This window comes from Tremella mesenterica, assembly GCF_000271645.1.
Source record: "Tremella mesenterica DSM 1558 unplaced genomic scaffold TREMEscaffold_12, whole genome shotgun sequence".
Taxonomy (NCBI): Eukaryota; Fungi; Basidiomycota; class Tremellomycetes; order Tremellales; family Tremellaceae; genus Tremella; species Tremella mesenterica.
The window spans coordinates 933447-961086 of NW_006711236.1; the positions used below are offsets into that span (position 1 = coordinate 933447).

General features: G+C 47.3%; 6 protein-coding genes across 6 annotated transcripts; 1 reads left to right on the plus strand and 5 right to left on the minus strand.

The window, feature by feature from the left end:
- Nucleotides 1-2027: 2027 nt before the first annotated feature.
- TREMEDRAFT_65002 (uncharacterized protein) lies at nucleotides 2028-4041 on the minus strand (the record flags this gene model as incomplete). Its single annotated transcript, XM_007007124.1, has 3 exons — nucleotides 2028-2089; nucleotides 2123-2154; nucleotides 2525-4041. The coding sequence occupies 3 exons, from the start codon at nucleotides 4039-4041 to the stop codon at nucleotides 2028-2030; spliced, it is 1611 nt and encodes a 536-aa protein (XP_007007186.1).
- A 9181-nt stretch (nucleotides 4042-13222) lies between these two features.
- Nucleotides 13223-16431, minus strand: TREMEDRAFT_65003 (uncharacterized protein; the record flags this gene model as incomplete). Its single annotated transcript, XM_007007125.1, has 4 exons — nucleotides 13223-15097; nucleotides 15295-15373; nucleotides 15478-15583; nucleotides 15963-16431. 4 exons carry the CDS (start codon nucleotides 16429-16431, stop codon nucleotides 13223-13225), a joined length of 2529 nt encoding a protein of 842 aa, XP_007007187.1.
- A 952-nt stretch (nucleotides 16432-17383) lies between these two features.
- TREMEDRAFT_65004 (uncharacterized protein) lies at nucleotides 17384-17833 on the minus strand (the record flags this gene model as incomplete). The annotated part of the gene is made up of 1 exon (XM_007007126.1): nucleotides 17384-17833. The coding sequence occupies one exon, from the start codon at nucleotides 17831-17833 to the stop codon at nucleotides 17384-17386; it is 450 nt and encodes a 149-aa protein (XP_007007188.1).
- A 750-nt stretch (nucleotides 17834-18583) lies between these two features.
- TREMEDRAFT_74653 (uncharacterized protein) lies at nucleotides 18584-20465 on the minus strand (the record flags this gene model as incomplete). Its single annotated transcript, XM_007007184.1, has 7 exons — nucleotides 18584-18699; nucleotides 18809-19236; nucleotides 19330-19450; nucleotides 19503-19618; nucleotides 19815-19975; nucleotides 20062-20103; nucleotides 20310-20465. 7 exons carry the CDS (start codon nucleotides 20463-20465, stop codon nucleotides 18584-18586), a joined length of 1140 nt encoding a protein of 379 aa, XP_007007246.1.
- A 1170-nt stretch (nucleotides 20466-21635) lies between these two features.
- Nucleotides 21636-22741, minus strand: TREMEDRAFT_65006 (uncharacterized protein; the record flags this gene model as incomplete). Its single annotated transcript, XM_007007127.1, has 5 exons — nucleotides 21636-21726; nucleotides 21759-21921; nucleotides 21962-22094; nucleotides 22194-22281; nucleotides 22626-22741. 5 exons carry the CDS (start codon nucleotides 22739-22741, stop codon nucleotides 21636-21638), a joined length of 591 nt encoding a protein of 196 aa, XP_007007189.1.
- A 1256-nt stretch (nucleotides 22742-23997) lies between these two features.
- TREMEDRAFT_65007 (uncharacterized protein) lies at nucleotides 23998-26995 on the plus strand (the record flags this gene model as incomplete). Its single annotated transcript, XM_007007128.1, has 19 exons — nucleotides 23998-24060; nucleotides 24232-24244; nucleotides 24289-24328; nucleotides 24373-24408; nucleotides 24526-24594; nucleotides 24639-24698; nucleotides 24855-24872; nucleotides 24922-24950; nucleotides 25117-25128; nucleotides 25191-25220; nucleotides 25268-25314; nucleotides 25445-25461; nucleotides 25504-25528; nucleotides 25572-25632; nucleotides 25752-25830; nucleotides 26022-26122; nucleotides 26301-26431; nucleotides 26563-26652; nucleotides 26879-26995. The coding sequence occupies 19 exons, from the start codon at nucleotides 23998-24000 to the stop codon at nucleotides 26993-26995; spliced, it is 1038 nt and encodes a 345-aa protein (XP_007007190.1).
- Nucleotides 26996-27640: the final 645 nt, after the last annotated feature.

Here is a 27640-nt window from a genome sequence, read left to right on the forward strand (position 1 = left end):
ATTTTCGGTAGGATTGGTTGGTTGCTTCTTTTCCCTTTCCCACCAGGATTTCCTATGATAAAAATCTAGAACTTGTTAGAGAATCCTCTTCTGATCATGACAATTGCTTTTCGAAGGGTTATCAGGTTCACATGAAGAGGTAGAGATGGTGATTGACCCGAGAGAACATTTCCGTGCGTACTGTACACGGCCGATCAAGCAGATTTCACACCAATACTTAGATTCTCTCGACAAGTGATACACACACTAGCTCTACAGGGAGGATGGTAGGGATTCAAAAACATTTCACAAGATGTATCATAAACTTCCACTATCCATCTCTTCCAAAATCCGGTTTATCCTGATACTTCTTATAGAAGGATCCTCAGCCATACTATGAAGGATGACGGAAATTATATCAGGAATGAGAGAGTCTGGAAAAACCTCATTATTCCCATGTAAGAACATCCTCGTCTTCTTCGTGATCAATCTTGACAAGTGGTTCGATAAGATATCTTCCTCAACACCCTGTTGCTCATCATGTCTGTTTTGGTGCAATGCTTCTAGTCTGAGAAGAAACCCTTTCGTTGTGGTGTATGCAGCATAAAATAGATGTGAGAATATCCCTATATGATCACATACAAAGTGATTTCTTAGATCAGTACGCCATCCTCAAAGTAATTCTTACTCATGTTGAGTATATGATCCAAGTCGGACCATTCGTACCCTGATATCAGTTGTTCCGAACGTCATGCCATGTGGTTCAACTATCAATGATAAGCGGGATAGAAGAAGAGTATGATAACGTTCTGAGTCTCGATAGTCTTCGAGTACAGAGATTGACCGAGCGGGAGAAGAATAGGTGAGGGTAAGAGTTTCTTCCTCTGAAAATTTGTTACCTGATGGATCGTCTCGAATCAAAATAGTAGGACTAGCAGTATCAGCAGGACATGTCACTGTCATCCTTGGATTTTGAACATTAGATGGAGCGATATCAACCGAGCGCCTCGTGTAGGATACTGAATAGTTTGTGAGGTTCATCATCCAAAGTCGAACTACCAAAGGATACACAGATCCCCAGGGAAGGTGGTTTCGTTTAATTGTTCAATGTAGGAATCAAGAGAAGTAAGAGTAGAACACACTTGTCAGACGTTTATAACCAATGTAGGATAGGGTGCCCACGGAGGAACTAATCGAGGGGTAGAAAGGAGGCGTGGGTTCTAGAGATATATGCTTCTCATCGTGGCTATGAAAGAGGGAAGAAGGGAAGGAAGAGGAAGAGAGTATTGGAAAAGAGCATGCATTACTTATACATGTCTCGATACTTATCAGATCCACTCATACGCAGCAAGACGAAGGGTAGAAGTGATGGAAGGGGAAATATCACTGACGGCGGTTCGATCACTGCGGCCCGATCCTACTGGCTAACAACATGGTCATTCACCTTTCAACTAGGAATGAAATGGCAGATCAGTGTGGTGTGCCAATTTCAAAATGTCAGGGACTGACACCCTTATAAACGAGTAACAATCTGCCAAGCAGATGTAGAGTATCAAGCTCTTCACAGAGGATGTCATGGTACAGCTTACTTATGTTAGGGACACCGCCGGAGACGTGCACCTCCGGAGCTGCATGGTTCAAAACACCCCCTCTGGACCCAGCCAGAGAACCATGCACCTCCAGAGGTGTCTGGACCCAGCCAGAGATTCTGATCCTAGTCATGCAGAAATATGATATCTTTTTAGTAAACCTAGATGACACCTCTTGTCATCGATAGTCTATGTTAGTAAGCTCTGAAAGTTTATAACTACCGCAACAGTGGCTTCAAATTTTGCACAATCATCTCAAGATATTGGCCCAAGAGGCAAGAAGTATTGGTGTTGAGGAACAAAGCTTATTTGGGTCAAAGTGGAAGAGAAATTCATGCAGAATTACTGCTCACATGTAAGGGAGTTTAGATCATATGTTTCCTAAACGCTATGTATTGTAGGACATGCTCCTCCTCATCTCATATGATGATGATTCTCCAGCTGGGTCTGTCAAAGGACTCAGACCACTCCGGAGTGGAACATCTCTGGCTGGGAACGATGGAGTCCATGCAGCTCCGGAGCTGTCCGTCTCCGGCGGTGTCCCCAACACTTACTTGTGATACAAGGCATTTCAACTTCATTTGGTCTACAGTATGATTCCTGTTCACTAATCTCAAAATGATGTCCTAGTCTCTCACACTTTGACAAGGGTAGCCCGTGAATCAGACCGATTAGATGGGCGCACATACTTGGGGGACAAGAAATGCTTTGCAGATAGATTCCATGTGTCTTGTCTTCCCCTCAATCGCTCTCCTTCTGGAGTCAGCCGGTGCTTGAGCGTAACCAAGGAGATATCGGGCTGACAAGCCAGGAGAAATCCCATGCGCTCAACTGTATTGCGAACATGGTGTTTTCCTTTTGGGCCAAGCAGACGAGTTGCTGTACAATAACAAACCAGGGCCACTGTGTTCGGATTCTCACAATTGACATGTTTAAGCCAATTCCAAGACACTGACATGGCACGTTCAATGCTTGCGTTTGCTGTCTGATTTTGAAAAAGCACCTCATGGGAACTCTCAACAAAGGAGAGTCTCTCTCCAAAACAAAAGTCCATCCTTAAGATAAATGGATCTTGGCTTAGTGTCCAGCCGCTCTCATCAACAATGGCGGTTGGACGAGTGGGATCAGGAAGTGGAGGTTGATCCTCCTTTGTGAAGCGCCTATCCACCAGAGCGGCGCGGCCTAGCCCACGTTGTTGGGGCTGATCACCTGTTGGGTTTCGCCTTGAGGATCCACAATTACCTTTGTGAGGTATCAGAGGTGGTGGACAGCTACTTGTACTTGCTTCTGGGGAAATATGTCTTTGTACATTGTCACTGAACTCCTCTCTAGCAGTTTGCACTGGTAGCTGTGTGGAGTCCAGGTGCCCGTTCAGCCATTCTCTTGCTGATGCAGTCATGGTCGACTTCAAAGTTATATTCTTGTTGTGACCTGTCCCTGCCAAAGTGAACAACAAGATTTCTAGGACCTTTTCAGGTAGAATTGTATCTGTAGAACAAGTGCGAAGAAGGGTTTGGACCGCAGTTGTCACCATCCCAATCAGTGATTCCATTCTGTTTTGTCCAACATTGTCCCTTGAAACTGGGGCACTGATTTGCAGGTGTTGTCGAATGATAGTCCGAGCCTTTTCATGTAGATTTGTCTCTAAGGCATGTGGCTTTGACACCCCCATACTGGAGTCACTTGCCAGGTACACCCTGCTACTTCCTAAGCCAAAAGTGAGGTTCCCCACTTCAGAAGTGCTGTCGGCCATAAGAGAAAGACCTAGTAAGAGAGAATGTCCAGGGATATACCACCCATCCTCAGTCAAGTTGAATTTAGGAAGCATGTCCCATTCCGGAGCTTGCCTGTACCGTAGTTCATGAAGCGGGATTGGCCTTTCTGTAGGGGGTAATAATAGTGGTTCTACTACACCTCCTCCAGCTGCTTTATAACCCGAAAGAGAACCCAATTTTGGGTAAGGGTTGTATTCTCGCGTCTGTCGCGTATGACGAGCAGCTCCCCCCCGAGCTGGAATCGATGAGCTCAGAGGGGACGGATATCCGTGTACCGGCATGGGTGGCGCCCCGGAGTGTCCTACGGTCAAAGAAGTGTGATAGACGGTATTGGGATGGTAAGAGAACCCTTCTGCTGGCCTGGGGGTTGCTAAGCTTGAGGACAGGTGTTCCCCCTCCTGAGTATATCGAATCTCTGAGAGGTCAGATCTCAAGGGGTGGGGCAGAGTATTTGGCGTTTGGGAATATACGGGGAAATGGTCTTGTTGCATCTCGAACCCCATGGGAGGTAGAAAGGGCGCAGAAGATGAGACTGCATCAACAAATGGGGTTATACCATTCACCAGATCATAGGGTGCTGACAAAGACCCAGGCCCAAAAGGAAATGGTATCATGCCTGTGCTCTGGAAGTCATGTGTTGTCCATTTGCTGAACATGTGCCAGGGGACGGAAGGAGGTAAAGGGCTCAAGGAGTCCATTTTGGCCTGATCCTGCCGGACCTGAATTGTTCCCAGTTGAAGGTCCGCCCCCTGTCATCTGATGTGGAAAAGATCCTGTTCCTTGATTATAGTAGCCATCCTCGTCTGTACGTCTGTCGTCCGTATAGTACTGGTCCCAAAACCCATTCGAGTTCTGCATGGCGAGTTGATGATGCATCATGTCGAGCAACAGTATAACGGAAGTTGTATCAAGAAAACCCTAAAGACTTGATGTCTCAATCACGTCTTGAAGAAGTGAAAAGGGGAAGAAGATGTGGAGAGCTGCCTGGAATAACTTCTAATAAGTGGGAAGGGTGGCAGGGTGGAGATTCAATACATGCTTCTTCAGGTCAATGGAGGTCAAATATGACACACCTTTATCCTATGAAAGTGCGGGTTGTAAGTCGGAAAAGTGGCGCTAGACACAGATTATCGAAAACGCACGGATACGGTCTTTGAGACACACGTTCAATGATGTGACCAGCAGGCACGCAAGACGGGGTACTCCGTGCAGAAGCTCTGCCATTTGATTGGAGGTCTTCTTAGTGATACGTTTCTGATGAGCTTTATATGAAAACAAGTACCCAAAACAAGATCATCTGTCCCAAGTGTAATTGTTATCTGGGCGTTCCAGGACGGTTAGTGACGGTGACTCCCTACCTGGTTACTACGCCTCCGAAGTTCTTTCAGAAGCCATAGCATGAACATGTGAGACCTGCTGGGCAGCATGTATCAGATAGGGGGACAGTTTTCTCGTTTGAATGTGCATATCTTCTATCAAGATTACTTGTTCCCCAAGTTCTCTCATGGACGCTTCAGATGTGAGCTCACCGCCGGCACCTGCGATCCACCCGCAATCCGGGTTTCTCCTGCCCTTGCCAGTGGGATGGCAGGACTAGGCATACCAGCCTCCTTACTGACAGGGAGCACTGCATTCACCTTGCTGACTGATTGAAGATGTTCCGTATTGGGTATGTTAGGTGCTGCACGGAAGATGTGACCCTTCGAAGGCGCACGGGGCATATCGTGTCATACTGAAGATGTGACTCTTCAGAGGGGAACGACCCCTGTATCTGTACACCTCTGAAGATGCATGCAGGGATGCCACTTGTAACTTTTTCCCTGAACACCAAGAACTTCCGACACATCAACAACAATTCCTGTGTACAAGTCATCACACATCTGTACAATCCCACTTGATTCAAACTACAACAATGCCCTCTCGTCCAGTCACTCTTCAGCCCCGAATTTGAGTCTGGCTTTGAGCAATGGCTCAAAGACCAACACTTCAGCCATACAATCCCCAATGAGGAGTATAACGATCTCCGATGGTGTCACGGTCCTGTCCTTGACAGATCCCTGAAGATCAAAGTCAGGTGGACTGCAACTGTTTAGTTAGCTTGAACAATGACAGTTAGTATATTGTTTGTGAACTTGTGATGTGGTTGGACGGCCAAAGTGACTTGCTAAGGATCCGAGCAAGTTGAGATGACAACAAGAGTGTGTGATATGACGTGGACAGGGGTTTTGTTGATGGAAGGCGTCTTAAAGATGAGTATATGTCAAGAAGAGAGATCTTTGTGAAGTGGCAAATCATATTTTGATCCTTGAAAAAACAAAAACGACAAAGTAGATATGTGCTCCTCTTATACCGTTCAGAGGGATTCAGAATGAGCTTTTCAATGAGTCAACTCATTGACTCATTCTTGTCTTGTCTCTCCTTTTCCCCTCTAACCTCATTATCTCATTGCATCTCAATGTCATAAACTGTTATGACCAGGTCATAACACCTCAACACAACAAGTCATGTGACCCCACACCCCTCATTGTGGAATTGTGCTAGTCATGTGACTCCACACACCTCATTGTGGAATTGTGCAAGTCATGTGACTCCACACGCCACATTGTGGATTGTGGAAATCAGTGTGAAAACGTGTAATTCTGAAAGGTATATAAAGGCGGCGGAATGGGTATCTACTTTAACGACGAAAACTATCTTAAAACACCTCACTTTTCCTCATTACCTCTCCGCTCTCCCCAAAGTCATCCTTGTGCATAGACAGTGCAAGATCATCGTATGGGTGGCACTCCATCTATCATCAAACCTGACTTTGGGTCTTCACTCCGAAGTCCCACCTTCCTTTCTATATAGTTCCAACTACTAGACACTCTTATACTTGATCTATATTTATTACCTCCTTCCTACTCGATACATCTTCTGTCGACCTTTGCACCAGCACTACGGTCTACTCCCGCCAGTCGTAGACCAAGCTTGCTGTAAACTTCTGCTGTTCACCCTTTCTCCACATCCGGACAACCTTTCGCTGGGGACAGGTCTTAACATAAACGTTGGTTCTTCTTCTCTACTGACCGACGGTCCACAAACCTCGGCTAACTACGTCGTCTTGGGGCGTCGAGGTCTCACTGAGACAGGGTACTCGTCGGGGAACTTCAGCTAACTACGCCGTGGTGGTACATTAAGTGGTAAATGTCATGAATGACACTATCAAATAATGACTTGTCATAATCACAAGTTCAAACCTCTACTCTCATATCTTCCTCTGCTCTCAAGTGTATCAGGCATCAAGCCTATCAGGCATCAAGCCTATCAGGCATCAACCCCAAGAGTATCTTTCCTGTGCTCTCATGCCTGACAGGCATAAGCTCCAAGTACTTCTCTAGTTTCTTTTTCCTCTGTTCTGATGCCTTGCAAGGCATAATCTCTCAGTCTCTTGTTCTCGCAGCTCTTCTATGTTTTGCATAATTCCTCATAGTTCCTCATTGACCACCTTCGACAAAGTCATTGACTCACGGTGCATCACGTAGGATATCATAGAAGGACGTAGGTAAACACAGATATGGCATCATAGGATATCAGTGGTAATTGGTGGGATGCATGGCAATGCATGCAGGACAGTGCAGGACAGTTCAGAGCGCTTGTATTCTGCAGGTCTGCACGAGCCTCTTGGAAAAGGCTAATTTTGGTATTTAAACCCTATCTAGTGCTGTAGTTTTCTTCTTCAGTAATGTATCTTCTCAATTCCCAATGTCACAAAGCGTGTGACAAGTCGAGCAAAAGTCAGGGAAGGGCATTTAACCAGCAATTGGTGGTAAGGTCGCCAATTAATAGGCCTTTTTGTCGCAGTGGTTAAGATCACTGTTCCGTTGGGCACTGTTATATCGAGCCAATGCTGGTTAGTTGGTCCTCGTGACACCCTTCCCCTTGTTTGATAAGTCACTCAGTTGGTTCTAACCCAACCTCTTCAACCCTCAGTATCCAGTGCAGTCACCAAGGTCCACGAGCCAGAGACTAAACTTCTGAGTTCCCAAGGCAGTCCTTTGCTACCACAGTTTACCCGCAGGCGTGACAGTAAACAATGAGATGATCGTTGATGAACTGCGGCTAACTTTGCCGTGGTGCGTCAAACTGCTGAGTGGTAGCTCTCCTTAACTCGAAGGTGGTAGCTACTGAATATATCTCTTGCTACTGACAACAATCAAGGATTGCTGAAGAAGTTCAGCAATCTGTCGACTATCTATACCTCTCCTCTCCTCTCATAGAACGTCCCTCAACTCTTGCACAGTCTCAAGTTCAGTCCTCTTTGTTCAACTTCGCCGTACTCGGTCTCACTTCCTCCACCCTACTCCGTATCCCTCGGTATCCTTCCCCTAACTTTGCCTTAGTTCTCCGCCAGGCGGGGTTGTCGTGACCAATAATCCCTAGGTTCTCGTAACTTTGTCGTAGTTGGTCTCAGATGTCCTGAGTTACGTGTAGAGTGAAGAGGTTGAGGTGTGATAGGGGGCTTGATGGTCAAAGGAGGTTTTTTGTTGATGGGGTATTGTCACAATCATCGTTTCTTCTTCTCTACTGACCGACGGTCGACAAACCTCGGCTAACTACGTCGTAGTGGCGCGTTGGTGTCTCACTAGGACAGGGTACTCGTCGGGGAACTACAGCTAACTTTGCCGTAGTTATGCGTCAAGTGGTGAAATGATAAGATGATCGTCGATGGACTGCGGCTAACTTTGCAGTGGTGTGTCGAACTGCTCGGTGGTAGCTCTCCCTAACTCGATGGTTGTAGCTACTGAATATATCTCTTGCTCCTGACAACGATCAAGGATTGCTGAAGAAGTTCAGCGATCTGTAAACTATCTATACTTCTCCTCTCTTTTCATAGAACGTCCCTCAACTCCTGCATAGCCTCGCGCTCAGTCCTCTTCGTTCAACTTTGCTGTACCTTGCCAGATCCCCGATATCCTACTCTGCTCACTTCGACTAACTTTGCCTAACTTCCCCTGCTCTGCTCTCCCTCGGTTCCCTTCCTCTAACTTCGCCGTAGTTCTCCGCTAGTTGGGGTTATCGTGACAAATACCCTCTATGTCACGGTCCTGTCCTTGACAGACCTCGATGGATCAAAGACAGGTGGACTGCAACTGTTTAATTAGCTTGGACAACGACGGTTAGTATGCTGTCTGTAGACTTGTGATGTGGTCGGACGACTAAAGTGACTTGCGAAGGATCCGGGCAGGTCGAGATGACAATAAGGGCGTGTGTGATGGTGTGGACAGGGGTAATGATGATGAGGAATGTGTCGATGTAAGTAGTATGTCAAGAAGAGGTCTTTTGCGAGTGGCAAATAATATTTTGATCCTTGAGAAAAGGAAAGATACAAACTACAAATGGCCTCCTTATATCCTTTTCTGAGGGATTTGTGATGCGCAAACTCGTCGTATGAATTCAGAATTATCCGGGTTGATATCATGTGAATTCACACTGATATCATGTGGATTCATCCCGGAATCAGGTGAATCCACGCGGTCTTGTATGAACTCTGGTGAGTTCATGACGATTTCACACGATATTCAGGTGATTTCTGACTGAACCCATATGGGTTCAGGTGTATTCATGGTGAACTCATATGGTATCATGGTGAACTCATGCAGTATCATGGTGAACTCATCCGTTATCGTGATGAACTCGTATGATATCATGGTGATTTCACATGTACTGATATGAACTCATTGGAATTCATATTGAAGTCGCATGAATTCAGTTGGAATGTGTTGAAATCACGTGAACTCGGGTCACGCTCAGTAGAGTCGTGACACTCTAGGAGCTCGTATCTTTGCCGAAGTCGGTCTCAGTGGTTCGGGTGGTGGTCGGTGATGGTGAAAGGATGGTCGGTGATGGTGGTTGTCAGGGATGTTACGACGTGGTTCGTGACATGGATGATGATAGATAGATAAGTAATAAAGAACAACGAACACGATGAAAAGATGGAATGAGGAGAGGGAAAGAAGAGAGGGAGACGGGAAAGAGACTTGGTCAGTAATTTCTTGATCACATTGGAGGTCCGTGCGGGTGACACGTTTCATGGCAACTGGTCACACTAGTGTAGGTGTGACGTCAGGGCGCACCAAAGGTGTCTCAGAGCAATCCATGTGAATCGCCTGGTTACAGGAGGGAGGATCCTCGGCGAGGATCCTTGAGACAGGGGGGGAAACTTGTTACGGGGTGACAACGAATTGAGAGAACTCCATCAAACTCGACGGATTAGGAAAGAGAACGGCGGGAGTTGGAGGCAGTGCTGCAGGAGGTAGGGACGGGTTTTCCCTTTTTTGAGATTTCCCCACTGGGTTTGCTCAAAAGCGGTGTTTCACCCGTCCAAGTATGTACATAGACGCTTGCAGTAGGACGGGGAGTAAGACACGGATACCTGTAGACAGTATATAGTACAATCAGCAAAGTACCAACTTTGCTGATTCTTCAATATCATTCTTTGGCTACATTGATTGCAGAGGAGACACGATCCACCATTTAGCACCAGAGATACATAGACTTCTACAAGAGTTCCATCGAGTTTGACCCAACCTGCGACTTAGTCATCGTGTTTCCAGTACCGTTACAGGTACATTGTCCTGTAGGATGTAAGGGGTCCCATATCCTCTCCATAACTGTACTACCTTCTTCCACTCTTCCAAAAGAGGCTTCTTTACAATCTGCTCCAAGTATATTGCTCCTGTAACTCCCTTCCTCTTTCCTTTACTCACAGAGAGATCAAATTGAACCAATTCCGTCCATCCTCCAAGCCAGATAGCTGCCCATACCATTACTCCTTCTCCCTTCTTTACTGCTGGTATCACACAAGCAGGATTGAAAGCGTCTCCGTCTGCACGGGTTTCCCATTCCACTGTTGATCCGCCAATTCACATCTTAGCTTCATCCATAAAGATAACCAAGGGCCAATTGTCAAAGTCCTTATATTTTGCAGCCCATGCAAGCCGGTCTTTTCAATGCTGAGCAGTGAGAATAGGTTTTACTCAAGCTTCACGATGTTTGAGACCAAGACACTTCATGGTGGATCGAAGGGAGTTGAGGGAGATATCAATGCCGTCTTTTTGGAGGGAGGAGAGAATCTGGCGCAAGCTGTGTCGATGATTCTTGAGGAAAGCGTGTTTTACTCAAAACTCCTCACATGAGGATAGCGTTTTGGGATGTCCAGAGCGAGGTTTAGTCTTGCTGTGACCCAATTCCAAGCGACGTTTGCGAAGGCGATTGACTGCAGAGGGATGGCATCCAAATCGCTGGGTAACAGACTTAGAAGTGGAGCAAGTGACCGCTTCGGCAATGGTAGCCCTTTTTGAGGGGGAAATTGGGTGTCCTACCATTCTTGACATGCAGGAGAACGTCTAGACGGAGTATCAGAGCCCCAAATGTTGTGTTGTTTGTTCTATGGCCTTTTGATAGTGGTGGGGTGCATGAGTGTGGCAGCGGAATGTGGCAGTGGACGCATGACTTTTTGGACCCGACTGTATGTGACACGTCTCCTACCAAATGTTATTGAGGGGTGCATTCTTGGCAGTGACTTCCATTCAAATAAGTGTTTCATCCCGCGTATCAAACTCGACACAGCAGAATCATCCAACTTACCTTTCACCTTGCGTCATAGTCAATTTCCCATATGAGTAGGTCTTGCTCTCACAATCAACAAGGCGCAAGGGCAATCTCTTGCAACAGTTGGCTTATGTCTCTCAAAGCCGGTATTTACCCATGGTCAGCTGTATGTTGATCTCTCTCGTGCACGCTTCAAGAACAGTCTCAAGGTTTTGCTGGAGGATTCAGAGGAGGGGAGAAGAGGTGAGACGAAGAGTATTGTGTATAGGGATGTGCTCTTGGCAGCCAGAGCTGCTTAATATGTAAAGTGTATAGCTTTGCAGTTTGGCTTAGACTTATAGTATGTAGTGTATATAGTGTAAGTAGCCTCCCACATGTGGGGAACTGGGGTGGAGAGGGATGAATTGTTGTTTCTGGGTGGGGGGGAACTGGGGTGTATGCTATGCATGGACTCGGAGAAATTTGATCTGCATGGTTTTAAGTAGGGAAATGGGGCATACACTAAATTCATTCATCTAACCATCTACAGTTGCTCCCGTGAATTTCACGGGTTGGGACACTAGTTAGTAATCAAGGAATTGATGGCTATTTATCATTCATTGATGATTCTGTTGTTTGTTGATTGGATCGGGTTCATATACAGAAATAGGTGCCAACCGGCCATCCAGCTAATATTGCTCCCGAGGTACCCTCACTTATCAGTTCGTCCGGTCTGAGCGGAAATGAGGACACGGAACCTGGTACATGTCGGCTGGAGCTTGGGATAACGACAGATGACAACAGATGACAACAGATGTGTCACGCCCGACGTACAACTACTTTCTAACAGACCGACGGTTGACGGACCTCGGCTAACTTGGCACTTCTAAGTCGATGTCTCTGTCATACATGACCTATCTGCCACTTGTCAAAGTGCTTTTGCGCAATCAGACACTTGACACACATACCCCTGAATACCTCCACCTCCACCTCCACATGCTGGAACCTTCCACCCTTGCCTCCACCTTTACCTCCACTTGCTTATCAAGCCTCCACACTCTGGAACTTTCTGTGCCTGCCTCCACCTTCCCAAAGTAGTAACTCTGGTTGATTGCTGAGCAATCATCCATAGTCCGGAACATTCAGTGCCTGCCTCCACTTTCCCAAAATAGTAATTCAGTCTGCTTGCTCAGCAATCTTTCCCACGTTTGCGCTTTCTAGTTTATTCCGTAGACATGTTGAGCAACCCTCTTGATGGGGATAAATACCCCCTCCAGACTGGTTGTTCCCCACCTATATGGATCTTGTGTCAATCCAGTCAGTCCCAGCCTGACATCTTGCAGTCCCCTCAGTCCCCTCAGTCCCTTGTCACCCTCTGTATACTCCTCAGCTCTACGAGCCCGAGACAAGTATTGGGTTACAGCCCCATTCCAGTCACCTTGCCTACCCCTTGGGGATTAGACCCCGTCCGTGACAGTATCACACAACCGGGAGGGTGCAGACGTCAAAAGGAATGTAACTACGGCGTACTTCGGCGTAGTTACTCTAACTGGGGGTTTGTTCTACTGATGGCGATGTATCTCGATTTGTAAATAGCTATCTCTATCTGTCTTTCACTACTGACAACAATCAAGGATCACTGAAGTTCTTCAGCGATCTTCTCAGCTAATATTATCTATTCCTCCTAGACGTTCATCCAACCCTCTCGCGCTTTGACGTACTTCAACGCACTTCGTCCAACTTCCCCGAGTCCCCGGCCATCCTCTTCCTCCTCCGACTAACTCCGCCTAACGTCGCCGTACTTCTGCTCCCATTGTCCCTACTTAGCCTAACTCCGTCTAACTTCGCCGTACTTCTGCTCCCATTGTCCCTACCTAGCCTAACTCCGTCTAACTTCGCCGTACTTGGTCTCAGATGTCCTGAGTTATGTGTAGAGTAAAAAGGTTAAGGCGTGATGGGGGGCTTGATGGTCAAAGGAGGGTCCTTGTTGGTGGAATAATGGAGGTGTCACGACGTAGTTCGTGACAAGATGACAACAGATGACAACAGATGACAATAGATGACAACAGATGACAATAGATGACAACAGATGACGTGATTGATGTATACAATGTTGAGTCAGGTTGACTCAGTGATGGGAGGGTGATTAAGGTTGAATGGTGATCCACATGTTGTACAATGGAACGAGTTGAGACGATTTGAGTAAAGTTGACTGGACTTGAGTGGATGATATACACATGGTATTTACAGATATTCAAGGGTTATGACAACATCCTAATATCTCACAAATGATAGTCAACAAAAGCTTCAAGCAGATTGCTCAGACATGTCCACATGCTTGGGGTACAGGCAGTGGTTACGCCGGAGTTCCCATGTGTCTTGTTGCCCTACCAGCTCTTGTCCTTCCTGTGTCAGTCTAGTCTTGAGTGTGACCATAGTGATCTGTGGCTGACAGGCCAAGAGGAATCCCATGCGCTCCACCGTATGTTTCACCATTTCTTTCCGCTGGAGACCCAGTAGACGATTGGCGTTATTATAACAAATCAAGGCTACAGTCTTTGAATCAGTACAATTCACATGCTCCAGCCAATTTGAGCACATTTGCATTGCGTTCTTAATGCTTGTGGTTCCCACTGAAGCCTTAAACACTACTTGATGATGAGGTGTGCCAAATGTGAGACTGGTCCCACCAAATGTGAGACTGGTCCCACTGTGAAAAGTCATTGCTTTAAGAGCTGAATCACTTCTCACTGTCCAGCCACTCTCGTCAACAACAACAAAGGGTTGTGAGGGATCAAGCGCAGGAGGAGGATCATCTACGGTGAATGGCCGCTCTGGGAAAGGGTAACTCCTTTTGCGAGGTGTCTTGGTGTCTTTTTTCATAGTGGAGCCGGATCTGGAAAGTGGCCAGACATGGCTTGTAACCGCTTCAGAGGAGCTGGCCACTGGGGCAGCTTCCACCGGTGGGTGTGTTGCTTCTGGGGGAAAATTCAGCCATCTTCTTGCCAATTCAGTCATTCTTGACCTTAAACTTATGTTCTGATGGTGACCTGTCCCTGCCAGCTTGAATAATAAGACATGTAATGTCCAGCATGACAACTCTGTATTCTTTTGAGCTGAATCAAGCACAAGGGCATGGACTGTACTTATCACATCCTCAATGAGATTGTCTGTCTCATATCCTGTGCCTTCCTTCCATGAACTGTCAGCACTAATTATGAGGTGGTGATGGATGATCTCTTGTGCCTCTGTTTGCAGTAACACCATTGAGGAAGACTGGGCAAAATTCATTACACCAGAGTGTCTGGTCAGATTTACCCTGTTGCTTGCTGTGCCAAAAGTAAAGCTAGCTGTACCAGAAGCACTGCTGACTTCAAGACTAAGGCTGAATAAGGGGGGGTACCAAGGGATAGACCAGTCATCCGTTAACTTGAATCTTGGAAGCACATTCCAATCTGTGTTCTGTTTGGAGGGCAACTCATTAGGAGGTGTGGGGGTTTCCTTTGAGAGGGGTGGGACTCTTTGTACTTCACCTGTGTCTTCTATGTGGGGATCTGGAAGGGACACTGGATTGGGGGCTAAGCCATATCTTTGTGCTTGTTGTTCTTTTGTAGCACTTGATGACTCCAATGGAGGCAGATACTGCCCAGATAGGTGTCCAGGCCTGATATTAGCCGTTATGTCAGGTTTTGTTGTGGAGAGAAGGGCACGACGGGTATTATATTGTTGCACAGAGCTGCCTTCCCCGTTGTCTGCCGTGATCATGCCATTTGTGTATGGTTGTCCTATCCTTGGGCCAAGCAATTGCTGCGGGCATGTCAAGGAGTGTGGAAGAGGTCTGTGATGGCCAGTATAAGCAGGGAATCTACTCTGTCCAAACTGGAATCCCTCATGACCTTGGAAGGGGAGGGAACTTGAGATTCCATCACCAACTGGCAATGTACCATGAGAAAGGGGAGGTGGAATGGGCAAAGGCCAGACTTCTGCATTCATTCCAGATTCCATATGTTGAGGCCCCACTGAGAAAGTATTGTATGAAGGTGGAGGAGGACTGAGCTCATATGGTACTGGGTATGCTTGAACTGAAGGGGACAAATCAGAAGATTGTGCGCCCTCGGTCTCGTTGAAAAGACAGTTATTGCCTGCTCCATTTGGGTCATAAAGTCCAGACCAGTGTGAGTTCTGCATATAGTGTCAGTAGTGATTTTGACTGGACAGGCGTCTATGGTTGGATGGGTGGGAGGTACCTTGACAACGAGATGGCTCAATCACCCACTGTTGAAGAGGGAAGAGGAGGAAGATGTGAGAAGGGTGGTAGGGTGGTAGGGTGGAGACTTAAATATTGCCTCTAAGCTCAATGGAGGTCAGATCTGGCGCACCTTTATTCTCTGAAAGCGCGGGTTGAAATGTTGAATCTTCGACCATTCTTCAACCTCAGGGTCTAGAGCCGTCCACAGGCTACGGATTAGCTAAACGAAGACGGAGATCCGAGCCGTCCGCCCGTCGAGGAAGGATGTGTCACGAATGCAGTAAGGGACCTGCATCATAACGTCCTCGCTAACAGGCTCAATACTCGAGATCTGCCTAGCAGTCTCGAGCTCCCTAATAAGGCGTAGCCTGACAGGATGTCTCGATATCTCGAGGCCGGATCATTCTCGAAGATGTCGTCTACTGTCAGGTATTGACGGGGAAAGAACGATCCTGTCTCATCGGACCCCACAATAGAGTATCCAACAGAACCTGTTTCCTCTCCCTCTCACTATGCGTTCTCGTAGGAGAGGGAAAGAAGGAGGAAGGGGACTGCCATCATGTCTTATTACGGCGGGAGATTGCATCCGTGCGCTACATGTGCAGTCGCCGCATGATTTCCCCTTCCAAAAATGCATGCTCTCTCATGATTCATGATTCCTTCTCATCTCTCCTTAGGCTATATGCTGTATTTAGTGGGGACAATAAAGGGATACACTGAGCATGCAGTGTCCCGACGTTGAACCTAGCAAGCTAAGTGATGCAGAAGCTCAGCGGGTTCTGCTGGAGCTCGGGGTACTTGCACCAGGCTGGCTGGGAGCATCCAGGTCCGTTCTCCTCCCAAAACTGAGTGTTGCCCGTCTCACTGTTCCTGCTTGTTCCAGTTTCTCAATTTCTTTTGTGAACCTTTTTGGTAAGGGAAGGCTTGCGCCAACTGCAAAAGTACCAGGGGATTGTGAGCGTCCGTGTTCATCCTTCAACGGCGGTACCAAGAAATCCAATGTTCGCGTAAGCCCTCCCGAGGAAGCTTCTCCAGACCCTGGTGTCAGTGTATCTTGTCCTTGGGGTTCAAAAATACCTCTGCTATTACTACGTGAAGCCGGTGCTGGTGTGGAAAGACTCGGGGAGGGGCTGAGTTCCCGCTTGATCGGAGGGTTTGACGAGCTGGCTGCATCGGGCGTAGTCGCCGAAGCCACAGATGGAGCCCTGCTTGGCCCACTACCAGCAGCCGGAGTCTTTGGGATAGAGGCTCGAGTGCAGTTTGACATGCCGTACTGAAAGTCAAGATTTTGCTTGATCAATGAAAGATGGTAGGCTTTTCAGAGATATATAGATACTGTTTAGACTGATGGATCAAAAAGTAGTGATTTTTGGAGTTGTTGAATTGGGGTTTTATTAACTTGAATTCACTTGACCTGTACTTCTTATATCTTTTCCATTACCTCAAAATCTCATGAACCATGATAAGCACCCATCCGTCATCGATAAGGACGACCACGTACGTCGTCCATTTCATCTAATCCGATAAAGGTGTGTCCAAGTTTTTGGTACGTCATCGAGTCTAGAACTAGTCTATCAGCACGTTCATGGTTTTCTAGAAACATACGTACTTTACCTATTCCGGTCGATCTGGCCAAATTTCCTTTTTAGGTACTTATCTTCGAAGTCTAGTGTCGGAAAGATTAGAGGTCGTATTTCCCCGAGATAATGAAAGGATGGTTAGATTTAGATTCGCCCGAGTCCTGTCCCTATCGTACCTCCCGTTCGTCTCGGATTACGTGTTTCGTCTTTCGAAAGTTCGAGACTCGAAATGGTGGAGGCCCGAGGGAAACGGGGGTGATTCCGATGGAAAATCGAGGTTCTAGACTTGTTTTTCCATCTGCGGAATGGGAGATGTGACGATGTTCCTTTTCTATGGTCTGGACTCGAGGAGGTTTTAGATGTTTGGGAATTTTAGGAATTGGGGCGGTGTCGATGGAAGATGGATGTTCTAGACATTGTTGATATATCTACCAAGGGGGATGGGGAGGGTACGAATCCAAGCGGTTGACGTGCAAAGTTCTGGACGAGAGTTAGTCAGAAGAAACATGGATGATGTCAGATTTGACTACGAGGTCAAGCGGAGATTAAACATTTCACGACTACGTCAATATCGTATACATATCATCATCAGAGCTCTCTCCTTTCGATATCATTCTCTATCTACGATCTACTTCTAGTTCAGCGGGGGTCAGTTTGAGGGGCGGAGAGTTTAGGTACGATGAAACCTAAGTGTTCACTTCCAAAATTATCAGTTCCTACATGTGTCCGGATGGAAATCGTTCGTCTTTGACGTTGTTCCACATCGTACAACGCATGGAGCTGCAAAGTCATGCGTACGCTTGGAAGAGATACACGTGTTTGTTCCGATGTTTTGTCACGCGTGGGTAGGTATTGAGAGATCCGATCTTTTCCCAGATATATATTGTCTCCCTGTTGTGTCACTGTGAACATGGATCTCGGCCCAGTGACTTCGCCAGACGTCGGAGATCTTGATATGCTTGTCTTGACATTCCCCAAACTTGGATTTTCGGCTAGCGAAGTCTGGTTGATGGTCCTTGAATTGGAGAGCGATGACTGGTAAACCTCGTTCCACTCCGTTGGGGTCCCAGAAGGATGATCACTCTGCATTGTAGGTATCACTATGTAAGAAGTTTCTCCCTTGGTTGTTTATAAAACAGTGATTAGCAGTTCTAAGTTGGGTCGAACGAAAGTGAGAGGAAATTTGTATGAACTAAATTTCAGATGTTGTCAAGGGGTCGAAGATCTCCTCTGACACTTTCGCATAACTTACAGTGGGGTGGGTGGAGTGGGAAACTCAGGGCGCCGCAATGGTGGAGCCCGCACGTATGTATATCCCGCAAAAGTGAAAAGACCAGTCTTCCAATCTCGGGCCAATGACTTCAAGTGTGTTCGATTGACCGCCTTCCCGGCCTTCCCGCCCGTGTTTCGCATGGGCTAAACCTGAATGTTAAAAGTGGAGAAAGAAAGGGTCATGGAGGATTCGACGAGGTGAGTAGGAATTCTAGTACGAGTAGAGTACCGAGACCTGAATGTCGAAAGTGGTTAGAGAAAGGATCGTGAGATGATCTTTGATGAAGTGACTCAAAGCAAATGTAACAGACCTGGTCATGTAAAGTGGATAAAGAAAGACAGACAAGTGATTCGACGAAATGACGTAGAAAGATACTCCTGATGATCCATATCCACACAACCTAAGATACATCTACACCCCATCATGTCTTCTCTCCTTATCTCTATCCCTTGTCCTATCCTCGAATGTCCTTCTCTCGGACTCCACCGTCAAAGTCACAAATGTCATGATACATCCTCGCCCTGAATAGATGAAAAGTGGGGATAGTCAGTTCCGAGGAGGGAAAATCATCGATATCCGCCGTAAGTCGGTGGTTGGGGTAAAGTGTAGCCTGGTTGAGCTTGAGGTAGAGCGTAGCCACCAGAAGGTGGTTCAGAGAGGAGGGATGCACGTATTTGAGCGTCTGGATGTCAGTCAGAATCATCCCTTCATTTCTTCTGGTGTTAACAATAGACACTACCTATGAAGAGGAAAGGATCAACGTGGCTGGAGGAGGAGGGTGTCAGACTAACAAGGATCGGTATAGGCCATTTTCATCGTCCGACTTTGCCCCATTCCTCCAGAAAGATCACCATCATATCCCCCATACGTATCGACACTCGGTCTTGTCACTGATCCACCATAATCAGCAACAGGTACAGGCGGATCATAGCTCTCCTGTATAGGCGCGCTGTACGATTGTTGTACTTGATCCACTGGGGTTGGTTGGTAGCTCATCTGTCGTGTTTGAGGTTGGCCAGGAAGTTGGGAGAACTCGTGTTTGTCCGCATAGGGATCATCTTCAGGTCTAACAGAGGAGTATGAAGCGGGGCCAACTCCGGGACCATATGTGTCGGAGGGAGGTATAAAGGCAGGTTCTCGGTGTCGCGTAGATGATCTGTCTCGTCGGAATGCAAGACCCGCAAGAACGAGGAGGGCGAGGTAAATTGCAAGGCCGAGCCTGAGGGGTAAGCAAGAGTACGAGCTTTATTTGCTACCAAAGAATGAGCATGCGAGAGATAAGAGAAAGGGAGGGGAGAAAAGAAAAACGTGCCAGTCGAATATAGCAGAGGCACGTTTGGTAGTGCACCATTGAGGCAAAGCTTTCTTATACGAATCCCCTAAGCCTGCGTGAGGGTCGTTATCGGCATTTTTGCAACCCTTATCACCCCATCCTGGGTGTCAGTGTTTTGTGTTTTGAATGGAAGATGTGAAGATGCGACTCACCACTGATAGTGGTGATCATCGCTGCAAGCAGCACTAAGCCCGTGCCGAACGTATGTAGAATCAGTGTTGATCGAGGTTCGGCGAGGAACTTTGCCGGTCGTTTCATCTTGTCCCATCTCTGTGTCAGTTGGGTTTATGTTTCGGAACGGCAGCGTTATAGTGAAATTCCAGACTCAGCAAATAATTTCAATCAGAATGACACTGATCAACGCCGGTGGAAGGGGAAACCGATGAAGGTAGGATTGCAGACAAGGAGTGGGGTTACAAAACCGGGATCAGGTAAAAACGAGGTAGAGAAGAAACATGACGCACCTATCGTATACCAATGGCGTCAGGAGTAAGAAGCAAGTCATGAGGAAGGTCAAGAGCAATATGAACAGAGTGAACCCCACTCCTCCTGATATCTTGAACCATTTGGCTTGGAAGCCTGCCACTCCGCCCATGGTACATATTGCCAGAAAGGTGAGGAAGAGCTAGTGGTTAGTACTAGATCCCACCCTCGGAGAGCCTGGGAGTGTAGGAGGAGATGGAAGAGTGCAGAGCAGGAAAGATTACTAACACTGGCACAATATAATATCAGATGCGTCCTAGGTAAAGACGGCTCGATAGTCAGCACCATGTCTATCTCCTCTTTGACTTCTTCCTTCTGATATCCTCTTTCTCCTCACTTGAAGTACCCAAGTTTCTACAGAGATCCGTCCTCAAGTCTCACAATGTTCCAGATGTGGGATGGAAGAGACGCCGATGGGGAAGAAGCAAGGAAGCGAAGCATCTTCAGAGTGAAACATTCGGGTCACGTCAACTCACTTGTTCCAAAACCGGTCCATCCGTAAATGGATCTCCCATTTCACTCTGTCTCAAAACGTTTAGGTTTTTATCAAATCTAAAAGCTTTTGATAATTTGTTTCCAGCCGTAGATCGAGAGAAACGCATTTTAGATAGACTCGATTTGATCTTGTCCATATTGAGAAGGGCGTAAAGTGTTCCGTTGTCTTCTAAAGCGGTTGTGAGTTTACGAAAGCGGGTAGGGTATGTCAACCAGAAGGAGCTTGGGGTAAGCTGTGGGTTTGTGGCGATGAGAGAAGGGAAGGAATGTATGTTGATTTGAACTGGAGGGGTTGAAGGATGTCCCACCCTTCTTTGTGTGTCGTGATTTTGAGGGTCCTTTCAGTGTCGTTTGCCGTCTCTCGATACGGCCTGTGAGGGTAAGGAGAATGATAGGAATGATAAAACAGGGGCGAGTTGGGTAGGGGAGCTTGAGTATAGAGAGATGCCTGTGATGTGGTGGTACTACTGTGGAAAGCGATGATGATGACGTTCGTGATGCTGTGCGCTGCTTTGGGGTTTTCTTTGCTTTTTGCTTTTTGCCACCCGAAAGTTAGGCGCGTCACCACGTGGCAAGCTGGAGGAATCGATGAGGATGTGGCAGTGTGGCAATTTGGCTGCAAGTTGCGAAACTGAGCATTCGGAGTGGCGGACCGGCTTGCCAGCTTGAATTCGAGGATATATACGGTGCTCGGCGCTCGGGTGTGAGAAATGATGCATGTCTTTAGATCTATATATACAAAGTACACTAGTCGTACGAGTAAAATGGACTAGATGTAGGGGAAGCAGCAGAGAGCGAAGTCGATGCAATAAAGGGGCAAGAGTACTTCACTGGTGTTGACTCTCACCAACAGTCTCATTCCTAATGATGAAGAATGACCCACTCATCGTCGATTATACTTCCGTATAGAGTGAGAGAAGTGGATATCATACTAAGAAGCGAGACGTGGGAGACCATGTAGGACGTGGTTGTCCTGTGAAGGAGTGTTCGACAAAGCTCTCCCGCCAAGGCGGGTAAGGTCTTATCGGGACGGGGGGTTTATGGGCACGGGGATGTGATATCCGGTACGGGTCGCTTTCGTGATAGTCACCGAAAGCTCGCGAGGCGGACTACCAAGATCAGCATACGATTCACTGTACATACCTCTCTCTTAGAAGATGGATGATCAAAATAGCTTCGATACTCCTCCTCCCCTGAGACACTTGAAATAGAAGAGATGGGTGGAAAACAAGCGTTCATACGCGTTCGTGGTGGTACAGTACTCGTACTCTACCGAAGTATGGGGGACGAGGGGGTATCTAACTCACTCAAAAGTGTATCACCGCCCCCTGTACCCCTGCGTCATCATCCGGACACCGATCGCGAATCATGACACCAGCTTCTTTGTTCCCCTCTCCACTACATTCTCAGCTATTAGCTGATCAGCTTACAAAGGTGTGAAAGAAATAGGATAAGGCGGTGATGGGTGTCGATGGCTTGCGATCGGGGCGTCTAATAATGGAACAGTCGATCTCTTGAGAACTTTGGGGTGGGATCGACGTATCCGACTCTTCCTGATGAGAGTGAGATCTACCCCACTCTGAATATGACGGACTGAAGATCGAGATGTTCATCGATTACTGACTCGACCCACATATCCACAGATCGGCGGGGATAAGTCGCCATTCTTGAGATTGATAGTGATTAGGCCGCAGTGGTCGTAGTATGAGTACATCAGTGGAGAAACGAGGATAGCGAGTGGCTACTCTATCAATCGCCACGAGACGCTGATACGTTCTCATCTCTATCAAAGACAAGACAACGATAAGACTAGGAAAAAGTATGACTCAAGAGGAAGTTATGGGTGGAGGTCAAAGAGAACCCACCGAAAGAAGTAAAATTCCAACAAATGTCCCCCACCTTGCACCATTAAACACCCCCAAAAATAACCTCACCATTCGTACAGGGTCCACCCTGATTCTTTTCATTCCTCCACTCGATCTGCGCCCGAGGGCGTATCGCTAGTCCCTCTCATCTACGGGGTTTCTTCTTTCAAATCTTGGGAGTTTTCAGTTGTGAGGATACTTCCTATACCTTCTTATCTCGTAATGAGCCTTGTCCATGGGATTTTTGGAAGATAACAGAAGGGATGTGAGACTTAACATTGACCAGACACGTAATCACATGATATCTGAAGATATCCGAAGAGGCATTACTCTATTCGTACTGCGGACTGTCAAATGTTATGCGGTCGATTAGCTCAAGGTTGACCACCTACCACGTGTCAGAGTAAGAGTGGGGTACCACATGATACCCACTCTCCAGGCGTAAGTTGTTTCCGAAACATCCTTTGGGGTATCCCATCTGCTTGTCCCTGTGACCAATCGACCCGATCCAGTAAATCTCCCTTCATCCATTTCACACCCTCCCCCATTGGGTCGACCCTCTTTTCCAGCTACCCCTAGTTGTGCATCTTGGAAGAGAAGGATGATATAGAGGTCAATCGACTAAATAGCAACCACTGAACTTATTGCATGACTTGGAAAGATGAGAGAGCTTACATACGTAAATGATCGCTCGAGTCTCAGTCACAAGCCACTAAACGCCCACACTTGTATTTGCTGATCCCACCCAGCCTGACCTCTTCCACGATCAGCTTACGACTTGACTTTCCACAGCAGTCGAGTACCCCGCCTCGTGTTTAACGACGCCTCGCAATCATCACCTCATCACATCATCCCGGTTGTGGGGTTGCAAGTCTGGAACAAGCATCAAGGATAAAGTGATGTAAAGGGTTTTTGTTAGTGCCTTGATCCGTGCGCCCGTGCTTCCTTTGACGACGACAATATCGATTCCCCGATCCCTTCTTTCCTCTGCTCTTTCACCTTTGTCCAACTTGGTTCCTATTTGGTCGCTAGGATCTTCAATCATGAGCCATCACGGGATAGTTCAGGACTACTTGACGCCATGGTCGTTTTCCATTGCCGATTTGAGGATCAAGATCAAGTCTCTTTACCGATCATCGCCGAGAATCTCTTGTCTGTCTTAGTGTCTTGGGTCTTACCACTTGGTCCCGTCCATTCCGGACCATGGGGATACTTACTGTACCTTCACTACCATCTACCCTCTTCTCTTCTCACACCCTCCATTGAACGTTCACATCCTTCATCCAGTAATCGTTCACAGAAAAAGAGGGACAGAGAGACGTACATCGAGTCCCACTTTCGGTAAAGTTTTGTTGAGATTTTTGATGGGATACAAAAGGCACCAGTCCGTAAATCTACTTTATGATCAGAAGTATACGACGCTTTGTCAGTGATAGGATTCTCTCTTTGAAGACGCTAGAGACTAAACGCTAGGACCCCTGTTTCTTCCGTATCTACGTAAAAAGCCTGTCATATAAGAGAGAAGGAGACGGGGAACAAATCCAGTGGCCAGTGGACAGTGGACAGCAGGAGACTTAACGACGAAACATTCCAACAACCACCACTTTCCTTCTTACTCTTCACTGTCTTGATCTCTTCTTTCCTTGATACCCGCCTGGAGAGAGGAAAGAAAACAAAAACAAGACGGGAACGATCAATAGTCATCCCCATCATATATACACACAGCCCAAAAGCTTTCCTCGAGGATAGATCGACTTATTTGTATACCACGGATCGATAACCAGGCTTCACGGATTAAATCAAGATGGTTGCTGAGATCGCCGGATATGACGAGGCTGCTGCAACCGCTCTTTTCGCTTCTCAAGCTGTGAGTTGTCTTCTGTTTTCCTCATTTTATGTAGCACTTTGGTATTCGAGTACTCACTCTTCATCTTTGAGATCCACCCCTGTAGAGAATATCACTCGTCCATCTTGATCGGGCACATGGACCATACGATCATCCCGACGACTGTCTTGGGAAACATCGCTGACATGACAGCAATTCCTTTTAGGTTTGTAGCCCTTCCACTCCATATGACCAAACTGACCGGGAAAGCATGTCAATTCGCTTCCCTCGTCCTCGAGACTCTTTTCGCGTGGGTGAACGTCTTGTCGTCGACTGACCGATGCTCACCGTTAGTGGTATTCTAGCCATGCAGGTTTATACATATTTTAAGTGAGACACTCTCCCCTCTCTTTTCGAGTCCCACCCTGTCAAGTGAAGATGATCTTTCGATGTCACTCTTTCACGATTAGGACTGGTCAGTGTGAATGTGTGATCCCTAACAATTAGATATCAGTGGAATGACAAACTCTCGACCAAGATCTTGGTAGCTTGGGTCGCTATCATGAACCTCGTCGTGTGAGCCTCACCTCACTTCGGAAATATCAGACTGATCTGGTCAGCTCAATCTATTACTGGGTTTACATCTCGTATCTGTTTGTGGAGAACTATGGGAAGTGGCTGTGAGTTTTGTTTTTCCAATTCCCCTCGTTTTCTCGTCGCGAAGGGAACTCCTTTCGATCCGTCCGTGCGTTGGAGGCAAGTGTGTCAATGACGATTGAGTGTTAAGTGGCAGTGGCAGGGATGAGCTCAATGCGAAGATCTGAGCTGATACATAGTCCATGGCTCGAGGTCAGGTGAGGGAGTCATTTGCCGATGAAAGGAAATCATGCTCACTCACCATAGATGGTTGGCACTCATGCCCTTATTTGATGGTTCGTTCCTTCCGCTCTTCCTCCCCTCTTGATCACCCTATCCAGTCTCCACCCTCTATCATCAAGGAGTTGAGCCATTCACTCCTGCTCACTGCGATCAAAATACCAGTATCGACCAGGACTTTCGCCAAAGACTTGGTGTGTGAACCAAATGCTGACGATCCAGTCCTCGCCGTCGGTAAGTCCTCCGAACCAGGCACTGGGCGATTTTCATTCTGCGACCGATGTTGACTCTTCCAGCCCCGGTTCAATTGTTCTTCAGTCATCGAGGTCAGTTTTTCGTCCAAGGTCTTGAGACGATGAAGCTAACTAGACAGCTTTCCTACTCTCGAAACGAAGCTGGCCTCTGTTGGTATTATTCATTGTGAGCACTTTCGGAAACTTGTTTACAGCTGGACTGTTCCTTAACTGCCGCCCCTGTCTACTTCGGGGTTTGCACTCGCTAAAGACTGTCCTTCCACCTTTGACCGTATGGGACAACGCTGATGGAGCAGTGCTTGATCATTGCTGCGTAAGTATTATAAGAAGTAGAGGGCTTGACACTGACATCCAGCGCGATCGGAGGTCTCGGCGTGACGGTAAGCTTCGTCCTCAAGAAGTCAAACTTGATACTTACAATAGGTCGTGTTCGGAAGCCAAGCCTCTTTGTTGGATGCTAACAAGTCTGGTGCATGGCTGATCAGTGGGTCTCGAGCTTCCAATCCTCCGTCTTTCACCCACCCCGCCTATTCGATCTTCGTCTGCTGTATCCACAAGTTTTGCTGCTTGTCTCACCGGGAGAATGACGTGCTGATTCTTCAGTTTGGAACGCTTGCAATTGCGCCTGTGATGTGATCATCGCCTTCGTTATCATGGTCACGCTTCTCCGATCGAAGTCTGGGTAAGTACCGTTTACAGCTCTTTCATCCCTATCCTGCCATCTGGTGATCAACCCTATGTCCTATCATCATCTCCTTTTCCACGTCCACGCCGATACTCACATGCGGTTCATATGTTTAGACATAGGCGGAAGAAGCGGATACGGAGAGGCTGTGGACAGGTGAGAGAAAGGTATAATCGCTAACCTTTCAGCTGGTCGCACACCGACAGAGTCATCACCAAATGGGTTCGATTGACCTTCGAGGCTCAATTGCCCCCGACGTTCCTTTCGTTGGCGTACGTAATCGAGTGGTGTAAGTTAATCAATGATTTTGAACATGTCTCCTCCCTGCAGTGAACATTGTTGCTTTATTTTCGTTTTCCTATTTCTGCTACAGAAGGGTATCGATTTGACGACACCAAGAGAGGCATCGGTTATGCTATGACGAAAATAAATGGAATGACGGTGAGGGAGAGAGACTAAACGATCAGCCCGAACTCCTTCTTCTCTCCTCGGTGCCTTGTTCCAATGTCTCGAAGGAAAAGCCTACGCCGTCGGTCTTCTCTTCTCCCTCAATGCTCGAGTTGCCATGCAAACCCAGGCGGAGAAGCCCACCAACCCTGTGAGTCATCCTTTCCCTTTTCCTTTTCCTCTCCGTTGGATATACAACGTCCATAGACGGTATCTTCTCTCATCGGTCCCTCCGGCCGGGTGTCCCAAGCCTCTGTGATTATATGGATGCTGAATATACAGAGTTACCAGACCCCTCAGGTCTTTGGCCATTCGCGTACTGCCGGACCGGCGGAGATTCATGTGGAAGTGGAGACGCAGACCTACGTTCAGGTGGGTGTGATCTCCTTCGCGTCATTCTTCCCTTACCGATCAAACTTCCCTACACATCAGATCTGTCGACTGTACCCGTATACCCCTTTTGGGCAAATCTCGAAGCGTATATCCAGACCACCATTCTGCAACGTCGATTGACCGTGATGTCACGTCGATTCCCTTGACAAGCTTCTTGACAATCGCGGTACCAGAGGATCCACCGAAGACGATATCTGATAGACAGGGAGAACCGGTGCACCAGAGGAAGGACGACTCTTCGATCGAAGAAGGGGATCAATATCAAATGAGCAACTTAGCCTATGGATCTCAAGCCAGGTTGACAGACGGCGAGAAGGTCTAAATCTGCCATCACAACTCCCAACTCGATATCTCGTAACTTCCGAAAGTACCGGTCCGTCGATAATCGACTTATCCATTCACCGACGCTTTCTTCAAACCCCAAAAACGGACACATACGTTCCTTCTTCTCTCTTCCCTCTTTTGGCATGTGCAGTCCCTTCCCACACACTCTATGCATAGACGTTCCACGACCTCTGATCTCGGTGATCTACTGAAGGATAAAGGTTGGCTTATCGTCCACTGACGGACTTCACGGAGTCGTAAAGCCGTACTAACCAGTCAATCTAGGTAACGGGGGTAACGAATTGACACGAAGCACGGTCCACTAGCCCCAGATCATCCGCGTGACGGACATATGGAGTGGAAAGGTCCCAACATGAAAACACGTTCGCCCAGGTGTCGTGAAGCCAGAGGTCACAGAAGTGATTACAATTTACATGCTCTTCAAGATCAAGATGGAACATCGCCAATCTTGGCTTTTAGCCACTGCCACCGATTGACCTTTTTTTTAGCCGCAAAGAACCGAATTGGGACGAACAAGAGGAGTGGGGCAAGAGCAAGCAAGACGAGAATAAATAGGTCCCGTACTGATGTGATGCGGTAACTGATGGATCAAATCGGGCTTGGATCAATCAGTAAAGGAGGG